This window comes from Eschrichtius robustus, chromosome 13 (genome assembly GCF_028021215.1).
Source record: "Eschrichtius robustus isolate mEscRob2 chromosome 13, mEscRob2.pri, whole genome shotgun sequence".
In the NCBI taxonomy this organism is placed as follows: Eukaryota; Metazoa; Chordata; class Mammalia; order Artiodactyla; family Eschrichtiidae; genus Eschrichtius; species Eschrichtius robustus.
The window spans coordinates 2,297,833-2,317,328 of NC_090836.1; the positions used below are offsets into that span (position 1 = coordinate 2,297,833).

General features: G+C 38.2%; 1 protein-coding gene across 5 annotated transcripts in view; it reads right to left on the reverse strand.

The window, feature by feature from the left end:
• ERC1 (ELKS/RAB6-interacting/CAST family member 1) overlaps positions 1–19,496 on the reverse strand; it is a 420,180-nt gene that overhangs the window by 230,877 nt on the left and 169,807 nt on the right. For all 5 annotated transcript variants that reach the window (XM_068560632.1, XM_068560635.1, XM_068560636.1 and 2 more), the window contains one exon: positions 15,157–15,292. In XM_068560632.1, the coding sequence (XP_068416733.1) occupies positions 15,157–15,292 (136 nt within the window). The remainder of the gene's footprint in view (positions 1–15,156; positions 15,293–19,496) is intronic.

The window sequence follows — 19,496 nt, forward strand, 5'->3', positions numbered from 1 at the left end:
AAAAGTTAAAAAAAAAAAAAGTATGAATTTTAAGCCACTGTGCTCTTCAGTTTTCTCTTCAAAAGTCCTGTGAAGACACAGAGAACAGACTTGTGGTTGCCAAGGGGGTGGGGGGGACGGGAGACGGAGGGATGGGGAGTCTGGGATGAGTGGATGCAAACTATTATACAGAGAATGGATAAACAATAAGCTCCTACTGTACAGCACAGGGAACTATATTCAATGTCCTCTGATAAACCATAATGGAAAAGAATATGAAGAAGAATGTACATGTATAACTGAGTCACCGTTGTACAGCAGAAATTGACACAACATTGTAAATCAACTAGACTTGAATAAAATAAAATTTTTAAAAAGTCCTGTGAATTTCTTCATGCCAATAATTTGCATGAGTGGGTCAAAATGATGATGATAAATTCCTTTCCAGTCTTTAGGTAACTGTGGGATACTCCAAATAATAACATTTTTTAAAGGAATGATAATGTTGCCGTAAGTTCTGCTATTACCCAAAGATTCTGAAGATATCTAAAGCTTAAACATTTCAACAGCCGAGGTCTGAGGCACCAAGCCAAGAGCTTTCAAAACTGTCCCCCGTCCCCTTTTCTGTGCAAATGGTTTCATACACACACACACACACACACACACACACAAACACACACACACATGTATACATACACATACCTACAAAAATAGTAGTGAGTAGATTTCGGTAATAGAGTTTGACACAGAATTCTGGTGATAAAACTGCTCATCTATACTATACTTAACAGTGTGTTTTGGTTTGAAGAGAAAAATCTCTCATCTGTTCACTGCCCTCACTTTGAGCAGAAGTGACAGTGACCACCAGCTTCTCTGAATATGTGTGATGCAATAAAATGTCACTTGGTAAAGTGGTGGACTTCAGAAACCGTGAAACACAACAGACTCGGTACACTCCTGCTCTCAGGCCCAGGCTCGAGGAAGTAGGGGTTGTGCTGAGCCCCCGGCAAGTACTCCTTGGTGGCTCTGAGAGTGACTGTACCAGGTACAGCCTGAGGCCCTGAATGTGCTTTACAGTCTTAACTAGACTTTCTCTTTCAAGAAGTCCACATTCACCCATCTTCAACATAAATCATGAGGCAGCCACGCCGCTCAAGTCTGTAATCCTGGAGGAATCTACACAGACCCTCCGAGATCCCTAACCCCGTCTATCCCTGGGATGATCCACAGGCTTGAAGGCTCTGAGGCATCCAGAAAGCAGAAAGATGACTTACTGGGACTCGATGTAGACAGAGATTAAAGTTAAGTTCGAGAACTTCATTCCTGTTGTTTATACACATTACTGATTTGCAGCTAGCCTGGAATAAAGTCATAGCTTCTCATTTGTCTCGTCCAATGCAACACAGCCGCTAGCCACATGTAGCTAATGAGCACTTACAATGTGTCCAAACTAAGATGTGTTATCAATTCTAAAGACTTACTACCTCCCCAAAAAAAGGAATGTAAAATATTTCATTAATAATCTTCACATCGATTATACGTTGAAACGGTAATATCTTGGATATACTGGATTAAGTGCATTATTAAAATTAAAGTCATCTGTTTCCTTTTAGTGTTTTTTAATGATGCTATTAGAAAATGCAAAATTATACGTGTGCTCACATTGTGTTTCCACTGGACACCACTCAAGTTTTTACATATGAAATGTATCTATAAAAGGCTATACAGGGCTTCCCTGGTGGCGCAGTGGTTAAGAATCCACCTGCTAATGCAGGGGACACGGGTTCGAGCCCTGGTCCGGGAAGATCCCACATTAAAAAAAAAAAAAAAAAAAAGGCTATACAACACACCATGTTTTACATAAATTCATAACTCTTCTCTTGGTTCATAGCCTGTTAGCACATAAATATGAGGTACTAGGTAGGAATCCTTATGGAAAACACTGTCAAAAGCTCTAACAAGTGATTGAAAATTACTGCAGTGATAACATGAGTAAAAGAAATTCAAATAGCACTTACTGTTCTATCAACAGAGAAAACCAAACTGTGAATTGAAAGGAAAAAGAAAAATTCAGGCATGTGGCAGATCACTTTAGTACCTAGGATATACAGTGCCTATGTTAGCTATTTAGTATATCAATATAACAAGTTACCTCAATACTTAGCAGCTTAAAAGAACAGTGAACATTTTTTGTCTCACACAGTTTCTGTGGGTCAGAAACTCAAGAGCAGCTTAACCTAACAGTCTGGTTCCAGGTTCTCTCACTGGGGGACAGCTGAGATGTCTGCCACGATTCAGTCCTCTGCTTCCTCTTACATGGTTGGCAAGTTGGTGATGACCACTGGCAAGGGGCCTCTGCTCCTCTCCACATGGCACCTGGCATTCCTCAGAGCAGGTGACCCTGGAGAGCAAGGCAGGGCACCCATGTCTCTTGTGACCCGGCTTCAGAAGTCACATATCATCACATCTGACACTTTCTACTGTGCACAAAGACTAACCCTGCCACAAGACCACACAAGGCCACAAATACCAAGAGGTAAGGATGCTCTGGGGCCATCTTGGAAGATGGTTTTCATCATGGTACCCGAGGATATAGCTCCAGTACAAGAAAACTGGATTATCAACGAAGCAAGGAAGAATGAAAACAGTGATTAACAAAACTGCTTCTGAGAGAAAAATAACTGTTAGGATAACAGAGCCTTTACTACAAAGACACAGCTTTTGTCATGAGATTATATTAAAGTGGAACCCAAATGATACTAAATTAAAACGAAATCCAAACATACCTAAAATGTAAAAGGCAGACATTCAGAAGACATCACAAAATTGGGTTATGGATCAGATATCATTGGATATGAGATCAGCAAAATATGCATTCTGTCAGGAATTATTTAGAAGAAAGTCTGTAACTGGACTGAGTTCTAATGAGAGATGTTTTCTTGTGATTATGGTAAACATTAGAGTAACCCAACCTAATCCAATGACAGTTCAGTCCTAAGAATACACAACAATATGCCAGTCAATCAAAGTTTAACTGAAAAAAATTACTGGGTCAATGTTTAGAGAGCTTTATAGAGGTTTATTAATACGTTTAGCCTCCACATTTTTGGGGAATCAAGCCAGTTTTTTAAGAAAATATGAGAATGAAATATTCAGAGTCTTGCTGGCTCCCACTGAGTAAAGCCCTCTATAAACTCCTGATCCCTCATGAATTTTGATGATAATTAAGTCTACTCTTTACGCCAACTCTACTTATTAGCTGGGGTCCAATGAGACCACTTCATTCACAGAGGAAAGGGTTCAATGCAGGTGGTTTTTGTGACTAGTTTTGGGGGGATGGTAGAGGGAGAACGAGAGGAAAGGGGAAGCTACCAAAGAATTCCTCATATCTTTAAACAAGAAGCCTCCTATACTCAAACAAGATTAGGGCAAAAGCTGTGACAGCTGTAACTTCACTCAGGCAACTGAAGAAGAAGACTGGACCGGACCCTTTAGCAAATCCCATAATCCCACTCCCCTAAAACACTCCTCTGAACTTTACTTCTTGACATCAGCTCTGTCAACATCAGCTATAAACCAGCTGTAAGACTCTACTCCCCACTGCCTTGCCTTTAGATCAAACATTCAATAAGAAAAGCAAAGGCAAAAGGAAAAAAGGAACAACAGCAATTAAAAATTAATTTTTTGTTCTCTTCAAATAGCTCCCTCAAAATTAAAAGAAAAAAAAAAGGCTCACTATACGGTAACATAAAAAGAAATCACTTGATACGGACAGATCTCATTAAGCTTTTCTCAGCAGCAGAAGGAAGGTCACTGCAGATTTCATGAATATCTGAGGGAACAGCCCCCCACGTCCACTCATCCCCCTGCCCTGGCCCTGCCAGTGGAGGTCATTCCCTCAGCTTAACATTAAGAGCCACTTCCTCTGGGGTAAACACCACTTACCAGAGAGTTTAACGTGCTCTGAAAGATATTAATGTTAACTGCTATCCATTATCCTTACTGTGAAGAGACCATGCTTCCTTCTTCATCACCTTCAACCCCACCGCCTATACCTCCTCCCCATCCCTCAAACATAAATACACATGTGGAAGATTTCATTAAAATCATTCAACAGGTCAGAATTCAATTACCAACTGCTCAGATGCTTAGTGGGGAGGAAAAGTTGAAGCCAGATGCATTGATGAAGTCAATTTTAAGAAAAGAAAGCTAGCCTAACACAGAGACAGAATTTGGTTACACACCAACCACTTTTTGGTTTAAGGAAATGCTTTGGGTTCAAATGTAAAGATATTTTCTCCCCCTGTTCTCTTTAAAGTCCCTCAAACATCTCTCACAGTTCAAATTGTTAAAAATCAAAGTCAAAACAAAAGCAGATGCATTTCATTAAGGAAATGGAAACATATATGTATAAAATGATGCTTTATATAAATAACTTTTATGGAACATCGAGTACAAATATCCCACATAGACTGGCCAGGTTCTCATCTTGAAAATTCTGGTAGCTGGTAACAGAAAGAAGCTCAGGCAAGGACATGGGGTTTACCAAATCGTAGGACACGTCTCCTCTGATCAGTAATGCTTATTAAAAAGAACAAGCACAGGGGGCTTCCCTGGTGGCGCAGTGGTTGAGAATCTGCCTGCTAATGCAGGGGACACGGGTTCGAGCCCTGGTCTGGGAAGATCCCACATGCCGTGGAGCGACTGAGCCCGTGAGCCACAACTACTGAGCTTGCGCGTCTGGAGCCTGTGCTCCGCAACAAGAGAGGCCACGATAGTGAGAGGCCCGCGCACCGTGATGAAGAGTGGCCCCCACTTGCCGCAAATAGAGAAAGCCCTAGCACAGAAACGAAGACCCAACATAGCAATCAATCAATTAATCAATAAAATACATCTTTAAAAAAAAAAAAAAGAACAAGCACAAATTTTCAAAGTCTTCCCCCAAAACCCCAAAGATAGTCTTTTACTTAATATAATAAACAACTGATGTGGTCCATAAGAGGCTGTCTCTTGCCTTTTGAGGTCTTGGTAAAGGTGCTATATATACACCTGTTTCTGCTCTCTCTTAAAAATAAAAGGAATCCCTTTGGAGATTCTACTTTCCAAATGCAAAGGAGGAGTTTCCACAATAACACAAAGGAAAGGATTAAACCGTATGTTTCACTGAAGTGAGACCCTAGTACTTGTGAGAAATTTCATGACAAATGTAACTTTAACCACTTACTGTTTTATGGGGAGCATTCCTGAAATAAGGCTCAAATGATGTGATTAAAAGTCCCCATAGAAGAGGGCTAAACTTAACTGCAGGTAATAGCTTAGTAGGCTACACAATCGTACTATCAATAAACATTCTTTCAGTAAATTTCATTGGCTATCAAATGGAACTGAATTTTGTCCAGAGGAAAACATGTCTATTGAGGACATTTCAAACATGGCAGAACTTCTTAAAGTCATTTTAAGACTTGTTTTGCCTTTTTCCTAAATGGTAAGAAGTGGCACAGTTTGAGCCAAAAGCTTTAAAAATTTGCACATGTGCCAACAATATGAGTAGGTGCTTTACCTGCAGGAAAACACAATTTTCAAGTTAATTTCAGCAACTATCCACAGGGTTGTAAAAACAGATGCTGATTTGTATGTACTCTTTTCCTATATAATCCCTAACTCCATTTAATATTTGTTGAGAACCCCATAAAAACCCACTTACGCTCATATGCTAGATAGAAAAAGCCCTAAGAAAAAAACTAATCCAAAGGGAAGAAAGGATATAGAATTAAATCTTTAAATAGGTCAAGAAGGTCTGTTAAGAAGAAATCAAAATTTATTTTTACAAAAACAAGAAGAACATTAATACATCAGAGGTATCTTGCATGTGACACATCACATACTATTTCTGGAAGGATGTCAGATAATCAATTTTTTAAAAGGTTATCTTAAACCATTATCCCCATGGTCAATGGGAAAAGCAAGGATAAGTGGTCTTCATTTCAGAAAGAAAAAAAAAAAACTCTTACCAAAATGGAAAAAAAAAATTTTTGTAGGTAGAGCAAATAAAATACAACTGTAAAGAAAAACACAAATGTTTCACTGATTCTGCATCTAAGAGGAGAATATGCCTAAATACATGTAAAGCTGCTTTCCCCGTATCTGTTCCTATTGTTTTCACTTTCTTTGAACTTTATTCTTAATAGTCATTGGTCTCAGGAGAGCTGGCTCACAATGTTCTTTCAGCAGTCCCATTAATCTCCCTGACAGTCCTCTCTCTCAAGGTTAAATTCAGATACTTATCTTTGTCATAAATAAAAACAAAGCACCAAACCACTACTGATATGAGCCACCACCCCCAGTTCAGTCTGCTTTGCCGCATTAGAACCTGCAGTTCTGTCAAAAGACAAAGTGTCACTGTTGAAAAAATAAAAATATATAAAAGGTAAACATCCTGAACCAAGGGAAGATGGCATTTCCTTTGTTAAAATATGTGAGGCCCTTAGAGGGTAACCTGTGAAATTTTAAAGAATATTAGGGTGCTAAATATAATATCATTATACGAAATTTTTAAAATTTGTAACTAAATTTTTAATTTTTATTACTTATAACAATAATTGTAGCTGTAATTAATGAACAGCTGCCTCTGTAAAAGATTAAGAAAGGCTAGAAAGAAGTTTTAAAAATAGCCCTTAACCTAAGGCAGATATAAATTAGTCGGGGGGGGGCGGGCAGAGAAAAATGATTAAATCACACAGGAACAATTCTAAAACAATGTATTGAAAAATATAAAACAATAAAATATAATTAAACGTACAGGCTGAGGAACAACAGATAAGACAATAACAAGAACAGGGTAGAGTTCATCAACAAAAGTTAATTTTAAGCCAGAATCTTCAGGCAGTAAAACTGGACATCCACAGGAAGAAGACTGCATAAGTAGAAGAGCATAAATTAGAAAACCAATAAACTATATTTAAGGAACACCAACACTATCAGGTCGTACAGAATAGAGTAGCTATGCTAGTGAGTATCTCACCTAAAAATGAGGCTAGAAATACTTAAAGGATTTGGTTGACAGGAAGCTCCCAAGGGCAGGCTAAGATGCTTGTGAATGAGAGGTCTTGACATCTATTGATCCAACTGAAATCAATAAACAATTTTATAGAGAACCAACAATGGGCAAAGTACCAAGACAGGGTTCCCAAACTCAAATATACGGGGAAACAACACACAAACTAACAGCATATAATACAAGGGAAGAAAATAAGCCTTGAAATCAAAGCAGAAACAAGCTGTAATGGAACTGCAACACAGAGTGTGATTAATTCCCACTGCAAGGATTTAGGCAGGCTTTACAAGGGAGGGAACATTTGATCTGAACCTTAAAAGATGGGTAGGCTTTCAGTACAAAGCTTTTCTAATCCCAAAATGACCATCAGTCAAATCAGCTAAGATTATGCTTCCATATAATGCTTATTTGGGAGGCTCTTGTTGCTGGGATTTACCTAACTCCAGCTCTCCACACAGCAATTACTTATGAACTCCACCACAGCACATCTTTTCACATATCCAGCACAAAAAAATGTTTTAATAAGCATATCTAATGTTCACAGGGGGGAAAAAAATTCTTATTCATCTCTATATCCTTACCGCACTCAGCAGAATGACAATTCCACAACGGGCACTCAATAAATGTTTACTGAGGATAACCACAGATTATTCTGAAATCTGATGTAGCCAACTGCAGTGAAACATGGCTTACAGAAAATGTGAATGAAACAACTCAGATCTAAATGTAACTAATACAGAGCTAAGTTCTTGAGTAGTGGAAACAGAAAGCCTGGCAAAATTCAATGCAGACTGTCAACAGAAGAGGCGCTATAATCGAAAAACATTATAGTAGGAAAACATGATAGTAGGAAAGGCCTGTCACCAATCTGTGCCTCATTGCTTTTATCATTCATGTCCTTTATTTGTGAATATCAACTGGAATTGTAAAATAGTTTAAATGTTAGTATGCAAGGACCACGGCAGAAACTCTTTAGATACCCATTGTATAACCACGTCTTAGAATAGTCACGCATATACCTAAGATATTCCAAAGATCTTGCGAGGGGCAGTGAATTTTGGTGAGCGTGTCACAGAAATACTGGCCAAGGCAAGTATCTGGATTGATGTGGGACCATCTACTATGCCCAAGGTCAACAGGGCAGAATGTAAGGCACCCCTTTCCCCAGAGCAGGGGGGATCGCTGGGTACTTTCTCTCTTGACCATCCTGGATACACTGGATCAGACCACACACGGATGCTGTCCTCTTTCTCAGCCTCTCAGTAGCATTAACAATCCTCTCCTGCCTTCAGTGATGCTATACTCTCCTTTTTCTCTCCTGCTTCAACTGGCCTCTTCATTTTAGTTTCCTTTTGAGCACCACCCTCTCCTACTCTGTCCCAGCTCTAAACGGTGAGGATCCTAAGGGTTCAGCTCTAACTCCATTTTCTTCTGTCAATATTTTATCTCTAGATGGTATCTGATTCATATGGATTAAAATATGATTTTTAAGCTCAAGTCTCCAAAATTAAACTACACCAGACTTCTCTAAACTTCAAATCTGCACTTCCAACTGCTGGCTTGACATCTCCATTAGGATATCTCTCAGATACAGTCACATGTTGAAAATGGACTTGTTCTCTTTCCCTGGAAACCTGTTGACCTCACCCTCAGGGTTCGCCCATCTCATCACTGGGCATCGCCACACACCCAGTTCCACATGCCAGGAAACCTAGGAGCCATCCCCCTTCCTTCCTCTCCTTTAGTGCCCACATTCCAACCCACGAGAAATTCTTGCCTGTTCTACCTAAATGTAACAAATCTCAAATCCACCCTCTCTTTTTTTTTCTCTTCTGAGCCTCCAAAAACCTCTATCATCACCTCTCATCTTCATTATTACTACAGGGCCTCCTACTATGACCTGAGCTCCTTTGGAGGAGGGACGATGTTCATCATCACTATTTACACAAAGCAGGTGTGCAAGACATATTTACTGACATACACTTTCTTCATAACCACTCTTATCCCATTCTAATCCGTTGTCCAAATACTGCAAAAAAAAAAAAACAGTACTCTCAAAATGCAAATCAAATCCTGTCCATCTTTACTTAAGGTGTTTCGCTACTTATAAAATTTAAACTTCATACATGGCCTACAAGGTCCGGCATGACTAACACACACGGGTGCCTGTGTTCTACCTCACTCACCACACTCTGGTCCTCGAACAACCTAAGGTAAGGTTTTTCTTACCTTAGGGATTCCCTCCACTTTAAACCCTGTTTCCTCTGCTTTGCTTTTTAAGACCTCATCTTCATGTCATACCCTCAGAAGGGACATCTCTGATGGCTCTACCTAAATTTGCTGCCCACCATCTTTCCCTCCCCCACTATCTTTCACATGCCCGGTTTATTTCCTTACAGCACTTACCATAATTTCTACTTACTTGTTCACTAAGTTTTATCATTATATTCTCCCCCATGAGACAATATGCTCCAGAGGGCAGGGAACATGTCTTTTCGTAACTGCATAACCAAAGTTTAGCAACAGAGTTCTACACTTAGAGAGCATTCAATAAATTTATATTGAATAAATGCAAGACATCAAGTATGGCTAAAGAAAATGAGCAAAATTAAACCTGATATCTTGGAGGGACAGAGACTTGTCAAGACATATCAACTCTAATAATAACAGCCTATTATCGATATCATCATGGCTTTGAGATTTGGGTCAAATCTTTGGAATAGTCAACTTGCTATAAACTGAACTCTAAATTAAATGATGGCTTTAGGATGTCAAACAATATGGAGAACACAATAATATCTGCACTGCAAATTTAGAGATGGTATATGAAAAAAGCCCAAGATATCTATCTGATATCTATCCTGTATCATTACGTTTGGTGGTAAGATGTTTCTGAAATTCATAACGCACTTGCTTAAAGGAGATGGGAAAGTGAAGTGGGTGATTAAAAGTGCTGAGGAAATATAGAGTCAATGACTATTTTTAATAAAATTTTAATTCTGAACTATTTACAGACATACAGAAAAGTTGCAAAAATAGTACAGCATTCCCATACACCCCTCACCTAGCCTCCTGTAAAGAGCTTACATAACCACAGCACAATGATCAAAGCTAGGACATTCACATTGGCACAATACTGTTTACCAAACTACAGATCTTATTCTAATTTCATCAGTTTTCCCCTAATGTCCTTTATCTGTTCCAGGATTTAACCCAGGATCCCACATTTCATTTAGTTGACATTTCTTCTAAGTGTCCTCCAATCCATCTAGAACAGTGCTCAGTCTGTCTTTCCCTGTCTTTCAAATTCTTGACATTTTTAAATATACTGCCCAGTTATTTTGTAAAAAGTCCCAGAATTTGGATTTGCCTGGTATTTTCTCACGATGGGAATGAGGTTATGCATTTTGTAGACACACATCAGCATCTCTATACCTCCCTGTCTGCATATAAATTGAACACCGTGAGTTCTTACTAGTATTTGATTCCGGTCTAGCACCCCAGGTGCTTTTTCATTATTCTTTCTTGAATAATGAAAAAACTCAGCCTTCATTATCTACAATATATTTCTTTATTATTACAACATTTATGTACAGTTCTTCTGTCTTTAGCTTCACAGTATTCAAGAAAATGGCTTCCAAAGCTCCTTAGGTCTGTTCCCTTCTTCCCCACCCCTTTGAGGGCAGTTATGTTACTCATTTATAAAACTGGTTCATCTGTTAGGGTTTGTACTCCTTCTGGGGTTCCCCCAACCCCACACCTTGACTGGTTTTATTTATCTAGTTTTTGAGAAGGGTAAAGAGAAGTGTCACTTTCTGCTCAAACCTACCACCCCCATCCCCTTCCCCCTTCTTTCTACTAATCCCCTCCCAACCATTCCCTTAGATAACTGGTCTCTTTTGTTTCTAGATTATTGTTCCTGTTTTCTTTGGCAAAAAGATCAGATATATGTGTGTTCTCTCATAATGAGCAGCAGACTACCGAGAGTCTTTTGTGTACCCCCCGCCCCGGCTTGACAAGATGTCCTGGAAATCACTCCACATCAGTTCGTTAGAGATCTCCCTCATTCCTTTTTGGAGCTGCCAGTCTCCAATGTGGACGCACCACAGTGGATTCAAGCACTCCCCTATCTATAAGCAATTAGGTTGTCTGCAATACTTTGCAATTAGTACAGTACTGCAAATAACCTTGTGTACATGACCTGTGAACAACACGGGGCTTAATCTGAGTATAATTATAGTCAGCCCTCCGCATAGGAGGTTCCTCTGCATCCATGGCTTCAAACCACAGACCGTGTGGTACTGTAGTATTTACTATGGAAAACTGTCCGTGTATAAGTGGGTCCTCGAGTTCAAAACTGTGTTGTTCAAGGGTCAGCTGTATATGTATCTTTATACTGTTGGAGATGTGTCTTCAGATACATCTAGACATTGGAGAGCTGGGGCAGTAAGTACCTGCATATGTATATGAGAATTACAACCCACAAAAAAAAATCGCTCTGGGGACTTTACAAATTATTAAGAGCACAAAAGGGCTTCTAAAACCAAAAAGTTTGAGACTAGTTAATGTAGATCATAGTAATAACTGTTCAAAACACAAAAGTACAAACAGGATGCAGTCGAGTGCCTTCACAACTAAGGCCATGCTAAACAGCAGCAGTGTTTAGAGCCTGTGAGATCCCGCAATTCCCTCTATTCTCAGGTAGCATTTTCATTTCATATGTAAGGAATCTCTTTAATCTCTTCAGGACACTTTTAATGTGTTGAGCCAAGAACAAAGTAACAACTTATCTCGAAACTCACTTTATGCCAAAAAGAAATACTTTTATTTCCACCTGAAGTATTTTAAAAAATGGAAAATTAGAACAAAATGAAGATACCTTTTTAGAACACTTTCAAAATAAAACATGGAATTTTGAATTAAAGAAAAAACACACAGAAGAGCAAGGACAACGAATGTGCAAATGCTACGCACAACTGTCAAGGATAAGCCTCACACAAGATGTTGAACAAAAGAAGCCACAAAAGAATAAATATGATCACTCTATTTATGTAAAGCAAAAATATGCAAAATGAATCCATACTTATTAAAAATATATACACAGGTTGTAAAGAAAAGCAAAGAACAATAAAAGTCACAATAATGAAGGAAGGGAAGAAATGATGATTGGGAAGGAATATATAAATGATTTCTGGGACGCCAGCAGTATTCCAATTCCTTGAGACAATCACTTTACATGTATTATTCACACTGTGCATGTGAGTGTGTGTGTGTGCTTTATGTACTTTTTAAAATGTATAGTATTCTCCAGAATAAAGAAAGTTAAATGAAAAAGTAATACCACTGCTTTGTGACCAACTGTAACCAGAAAGAGTGAGGTCACCAATGAACTTAACGCCATAACTGGCAGTCACTGAATAACAAAAGGCAAAAACGAACCTTTTCGTTTAAACCAAGCTTTACTCTTCACAAACAAAAGAAAACACACTGTGTGTTTATTAACATGATAAGCATAATTAATCTTTGGAAGCCAAGGTGGCATCTGATAAAGATTAAATATTCATTACTCATCAAAGTTCAAAACATTAGTTATAAAGCATTTGTTTTTAACATGATAAAAAATATTTTTTAATCCTCGAATTACTATTATGCCCATACTGGAAATACTACAATAATTCCTTTCCTTCACTTCACCTATTTCATGAAAACATCAGTAATGGACCCATATGTATATTCAGAAATTTAAAACAAAAACAAATTCAGATAATGAGAACTTTTAAAAATACAAATCCTCAAACAATTGCTTTTCTACTCCCCTACTCCCCCACGGATTCTACCATTAGCCATTTCTCCAAGAATCCCTAGTGCCTTTCAGTGGAGACTCATATTTAGAGATCACAGTAGGGTCCTAGGGATACTCACCACCACTGAGTTGTCATTTGCAATGACACAGTTAAGAAACAAGTAGCAGAGCTAGTGAGTAAAAGAGCTGAGATCAGATCCAAAGCGTCCCGCTTGTAGTCCAGTGCTCTTTTCACATATTTGAATGAATTGCATCCATGTGTATCTTGCATATGGCCGTCAGCTATCATTTTTCATAACCTGAATATCTGTCACTTACTGAGACACCTTGGAAAAGTCACTCATCCACTCTAAATTCGTTTTATCTACATGTAATATATAAACAAATAATCTGATTCACTTATCTGTTGGGTTATATAAAGAGGAAACAAGAGATGACCTATGAAAGCACTTTTGGTGTTACTGTAACACCTGACAGAAGATTAAAAGGGCACGCTTCGGTTTACAAAGACAGACTGGTAGCAGAAACCATTATCTGGCGGGGGTGGGGGGAATGAGACAGATGAAACGGGTAAGGCGCTGCCATAAAGAAGGGCTTGTCTTATAAAACAAATAAATATTCTCTATAATTAAAAACAATGCGATCCTAGTCCAGAAAGCAGGTTGAACTGAAATCCTAGAAACAGCCTAATGATTAAACAATTTCATAAACCATAAAGATGTCAATTCAAACTTATGAGCAGTGAAATAATTTTCTATAAATACTCTAGTGAAATTGTTAGCAATGAAGAAAAAAATAAGACCCTCACAGCACAAACTGCCCTAAAATTATTTAAATTAAAAAGTAAAGGTTAAAAATGAAAGCCCAAAACAACTTAAAAATATTTATAGGTAAATATTTATATGTTCTCAAAATGGGGATAAACTAAGCAAAAAATCCACAGGGAAAAAGCCACCATGGAAGACAGAGGTAGATTTAATTACATTAATAAACAAGTGAAAATATAAGACATGAAAAAATACTCTGCCTCACTGGTAATCAGAGAAATATAAATTAAAACAAAAATTAAATATTTTCCACCCATCAGACTGGCACTAAAAAATAAAAAGGGAGGAAGAAAATTTATAGTATCAACCGTTATTGGCAAGGGTGAGGGAAAACTGGTATGCTGCTTTTTTCAAAAGTTGGTATATTTGAGGAAATTTATACTGTTTCTATAAGGAGTATGTATTTTATAAGCAAAGTTATATAAAAGAGGAATGAAAAAGGGAATTAAAAAGTCGGATTTTCAGGTCAGAAATGAATTTGCTATAAAGCCTAGAAATGGTTTCTACATAACAGATAACTCCTCCAAATCTCTCCAGTAAAGATTTCTGTGGCTATGCAATGTGGCATAAACACTATCATACCAATTAGAAACTATAATGAGAGAAAAACAACCTGGCAGTGGCTAGCAGTCTTGGCAGGAGCTTTAGAGATTTCCACCACGTCTATGGCATTCTCTAAACTTAAACTTTCATTCAGACAGGCGAGAGATCCAGGGAGTCTCAGTTAAAATCACAGCTGAGCCACTAAGGAAGCTGTGTGCATGTAGGTAAGTGATTCAATTTCTCTGAGACCATTTCCTCATCTGTAAAATGTGCAAAACCCATCTGCTCCTCTGGACTAGTGAAGGTTAGAAACAGTGAATGACCAGGCCCTGGTTTCGAGCACTGGGCACACAGCCGGCACTTACGTGGTCACTGCTACTCTTGTTACTGAGTCTGGTTTAACTTACTCTTGTGAATAATTAGGTCCAAACATCGATTATGTCTCCAGTGAAGTAAAAAAGTATGTTTTAATACATCCTGTATACACTCTGAAATACACTCTCTAAACTGAACTTTTTTAAAAGTAAGGAAAGAAAGAGGGAGGGGGGAAAAGGTAAGAAAGGTGCGGGGAAAAAGGAAAGGAAGATGGAACAAAGAAGGAAGCCAGGCACAAACCAAGACTGGCAATGCACTTTAATGAAGGAAAATGGCCAAGCGTTACGTTGACCACCTGAAGCTCAACAGACCCCACTCATCACACGGACACTGAACTTACCAAGGAGGCGGGATCCCCTTGAGGAGACGGACTTTCTCCTTTGCTGAGGTTTCCTCACAAAGCTGTGGAATAAAACTTGCCTTTTCTATTTAAAGCCATCCCTTTCCTGCTAAACAGGTGGTCTGAGAGGAAGGCAGCGGGCAGGGTTAGAGAGAGAGGAGGAGGAGGATGGAGAGTGAGCCACGTGCAAGCGGGGAGGGAACCTGCTCGCCCAGGGCCCGGGCCCCCTGCCCACCTGCAGCTGCTGGGAGCTGTCGCTGAGGGTGTCCTCCCTGCGCCGGGCCTCCTCCAGCATCTGCGCGCTTTTCTTCTTCTCCACCTGCTCCTTGTGCTTCAGGTTTGCTACCTTCTTATTCTGGTCTTTCACTTGCCTGTGGATGAGGGGAGAAAAATCAAGCTCTTCATATATACGCACAGGAAAGAATGTTTATTCACCGACTTAACACCACTGACCTCCAAAGACACCTGAGAACCAGCAAGAGTTCCTGCTGCAAAAAAATCCCCCCAACATTGCCAAGCTCTTTCCCATCAATGGCAGCAAGCTGTTAACCAGGATGTTTCGGGAGCACGTATTTAACTTTATGAAGCACAATGAAATCATAAAACAAAAAAAAGGCATGGGATAGTGTGAAATGGCAGAAAAAGGAAATAAAATTCAGAGATTTTTGTTGGAAATATGAAAACAGGCTCTTGACATCAATGCTATGAAACTGTACAATGGCTATTTAAGAAAGGTTTGTAATACAACTCTAATTTTACTGTTATTAAATATTTGAAACTTTCAAAAAGCTATATATAACATATATATATATAAAACAGTCACATAAAGATCCAGGGCCCCAGCTTAAGCAACAGATCATCCTATCTACTTCTGAAGCTCCCTATCCAACTCCGCTGCCTCCACACTAAGATAAGAAAGCTAGACCAAATGCTAGGTGACAGGTAAAGAAGACTAATTTCACCAGACTGGAATCATGATTACCAATCAAAAAATATGTTTAAGGCACTGCTCAGGAGAACATGGGCTCTGGAATGCAAGAGGATCTACATTTGTCTATGCTTTGACAGTCTGTGAAGGTCTTTACATTCTCCTTACTCATTAGGTAGACAAGTATTTGTTTAAACACCTCTCTCATGTACCAAGCATGAGAAATATCAATCCACGAATAAAAATAGTTCCTGCTCTCAAACACCTCCCAGGCGTCCAAGCACATACAGGGTATACTAAGTGCTATAAGAAAGTGCCCAGAAAAGGGGTCAGGGGTGGTCGTGATGATCGGGAAAAACTTCCTGGAAAATGATCTACCTCTGAACTTTCCTAAGGGATTAGTCCAAAGGTTACTAGGTGAGAGAACAGCAGGACTAAAGCCCTGATAAAAGGAGAACGTGTCCCGTTGGGAGAAGCCACATACACTATGACTGCAGCTTAAAGCTGGAGCAGAACAAAGGAAAAGGAAGCCAAAGGTAAATGAAAGCCACATAATTATATCATGCTGAGCAAGGAAGTTGCAGTTTATTCTAAATGTGTAAGACTTTATGTAGGGAGATGATATAATCAGATTTCCAAACTTTTGGAAACAAATCGAAGGGGATTCATGGAAACAAATCAAAGGGAGGATGCAACAATTAGAAAAGAATTCATTCAACTCGGCCTGAGAGTTGCATCAATAAACTGAACTAATAATGAGACCATAAAAGCCACCGTGGTCTATATTTAATTAACATCCTTTAAATCAGGTAATGACAGCCTGTGGTGAGGTCTCCTCTCAACACATTCTATAAAAGTTGCTTTGTCTGCAAACTACATCATCATGGTTTGTCAGATAAAATACAGGACATCCAGTCAAATTCATATTTCAGATAAACGACAAATAATGTTTTAGTATAAGTATGTCCCAATATTTATGACATATTAATACAAAAAATTATTCAGTACATATCTGAAATTCAATTTTAACTGGGCATCTCATATTTTTTTTTTGCTAAATCTGACAACCCTACAGAAACTCAAATCTTGACTGATTGTAAAGTTAGTCTTTCCTCCCTTCTCTATTGAATTTGCCATCTTTAGCTCATCTACAGAATACTAGGTAGTTATCTACAACTGCTATCTAGAAAAGCAACATTTACCACTTCTCAAGGCATAATGGCATGAAATTCAATACTCTTCAGTGGAAGAGTTAGGTGGATCAGCACAAGTCTGTGTTCACACGCTTATTTCTACCAATGAATCATCCAAAACAGTAACACTATTTTATTTTAGGAGAAGTTAGTTAACAGAGGTGTGGCTACACTGTGCTTATGTGGCCTACTACAAAAAACTCCAGGCAATTTTATTGCTTGAAAGGAAAATAAATTAGGAAATATACTCTTGAACAATAAAGGTATTTAAGAACGCCAAAAGAATGACAAATGGAAGCAAAAAATGCAATTAACAACAGATCATTCTCTCAGATGATAAACCCTTGCCCATACGTGGAACTCCTTGTAAATAGATCCCACAGGGTCAGAAATGCTCTTGGCCTACAGAGCCCTGAACACTTTGGCTAAAAAGTAAGGAAATAACTAAGCCCTCACAATTCTACTAGACTTCTTTTTGTGAATGACATCTTATGAGGTTTTAGTTGCTGACTAGCATCAGTCAATAATGAAAAAAATTTTCTAAAATGTGCAGAGAAATGGTTGTATGACCTAGTTTGATTTTAGAAATCAATGTAGAACTCTTTCAACAAACTAGATGAAACAGACTATAGCAACAGGAATGTACTTGAGCAAGTCATAAAGTATTGAAATTTTATTACATAACAATACAGGGACTCTGGTCTTGACACAGTTAGTAGGAAGTATCCCACAGATTCCAAACATTTGTCATGAAGACAGGTCTGCAAAGGCCACTGCTAAATAAAACATGGGTAATAATAATATTGCGCTTAATCTGTTTAGATCTAAGAGTGAAAGAGATGACATTTATAGGCCTCACTTCCTGAATGTCTTGCCTTTAGCCAAAGGTGCTGCTATATAATAAAAAGCAAAGATGAATTACGGACTGAATCATGTCTTTTCATCTAAACATGGAATTCGTTCTTTGTATTCATTCTCTGGGGCTAATGTCACTGAACAGGAACTAAAGAGATGTGTGTTTAAGTATACAGAGTGTGAATCTTTAGTCATCGTCACTCTAAATAAAATCTCTGCTCTGTACTGAATGGAAAGGCGGACAGAGGAGGGCAGGGGAGGAAGAGCAGAAACAAATCCATTCAAAATGGAAAAGCTCAGTGGAGACACGAAAATACAACACTACAGGTAATTGTCACTATTAACACAAAACAGGCTAAAACAAACACTGAATGATTAAGTACCCTGCCCAAAGTCATACAATGAAGTCGTCTAAACATCCAATCCAATCTCAAACCATCAATAAATTATATTCTCTTGATGACTTATTCAACTAGTCTTGGCAAAACCGTAATTAAAATGGTGAAATGCTTCTATATTTAAAAAAAAAAAAGTGCACTAAATTCCAATCTGGAATGACAAGAGGGTTTTTTATATATTACAGCCAAAATGATCCTTGCCACTGGAAAAACAAAACTTGTTATATTTTTTATTACTTGAAAAATAAACTTATTTAGAAATAAGTATAGTTTAATGGCATTTACTGTTAACTAAAAATGAATCAGCTAAGAATATTATAATTAACCTAACTTGTAACTCAGAGAATTATGCCTACACCAATGACTTCCGTGGACAAATTCTTCTGGAGCCTTTCATAAGGTTTTGTTTAGAGACATTTAGATCAAAATCTGTCATGCAAAAATCAAAATACACAACAAAGTGATAAAACTTCCCAATAAAACTATGAGAGCACTTGAAGCTTAAGTTAGAGAGGAACGTCCTCCAAATACAAGGCAAAAACCTTCATGATATTTTTCTCCTAAAGCTGAATTGTGGTCGGACTTGGAATTACTTAAGTGGCACCCTAACTGTTTTACTACAATGTGGAGAAAATATTTAGAGTAGAAAATTGGAAAATCACTTTTTAAAATGCAGTATTTGTGGTTGCTACTTTTATTGCAAATACTGTAAGATTTCTTCCATAATGAATATGGTTTATTCAAAGTAGAGTTCCATAAAAATGTTTAAAAAACAAAACAAAACTGAGTCTTTGGTAGTTAACAAGTCAGGTGACCAATAATGGAGATGAAAAAGGAATTTTTTAAAAGAACATGAGAAACATCAAGAATTAAGAAACATGTAAAAGAAGAAAAGCAAAACAGGCCAAAAACTGTCAACAAGGTGGTTAAGAGAGCTAGCAGAAAACAATGTCACATAAACTATTAAAAAGCAGAGCTCCAAAAAGAAGAGAGTCAAAAATCTAACACCCCAGAAAGGCCGGTAGGCCCGAGACAGACAAGTCCACTAAATTTGGCAAAGAGTACCACTGAAGCAATTATAGCACAGCACTGAGAGAAGATTCCAAGTTATATTGCTTTGGAAAATAAATGGGAAGTGTGAACGTGGAGGCATCAAGCATAAGTGATTCTTTCAGAAACTGTGCAAATAAATAGAAAAGAA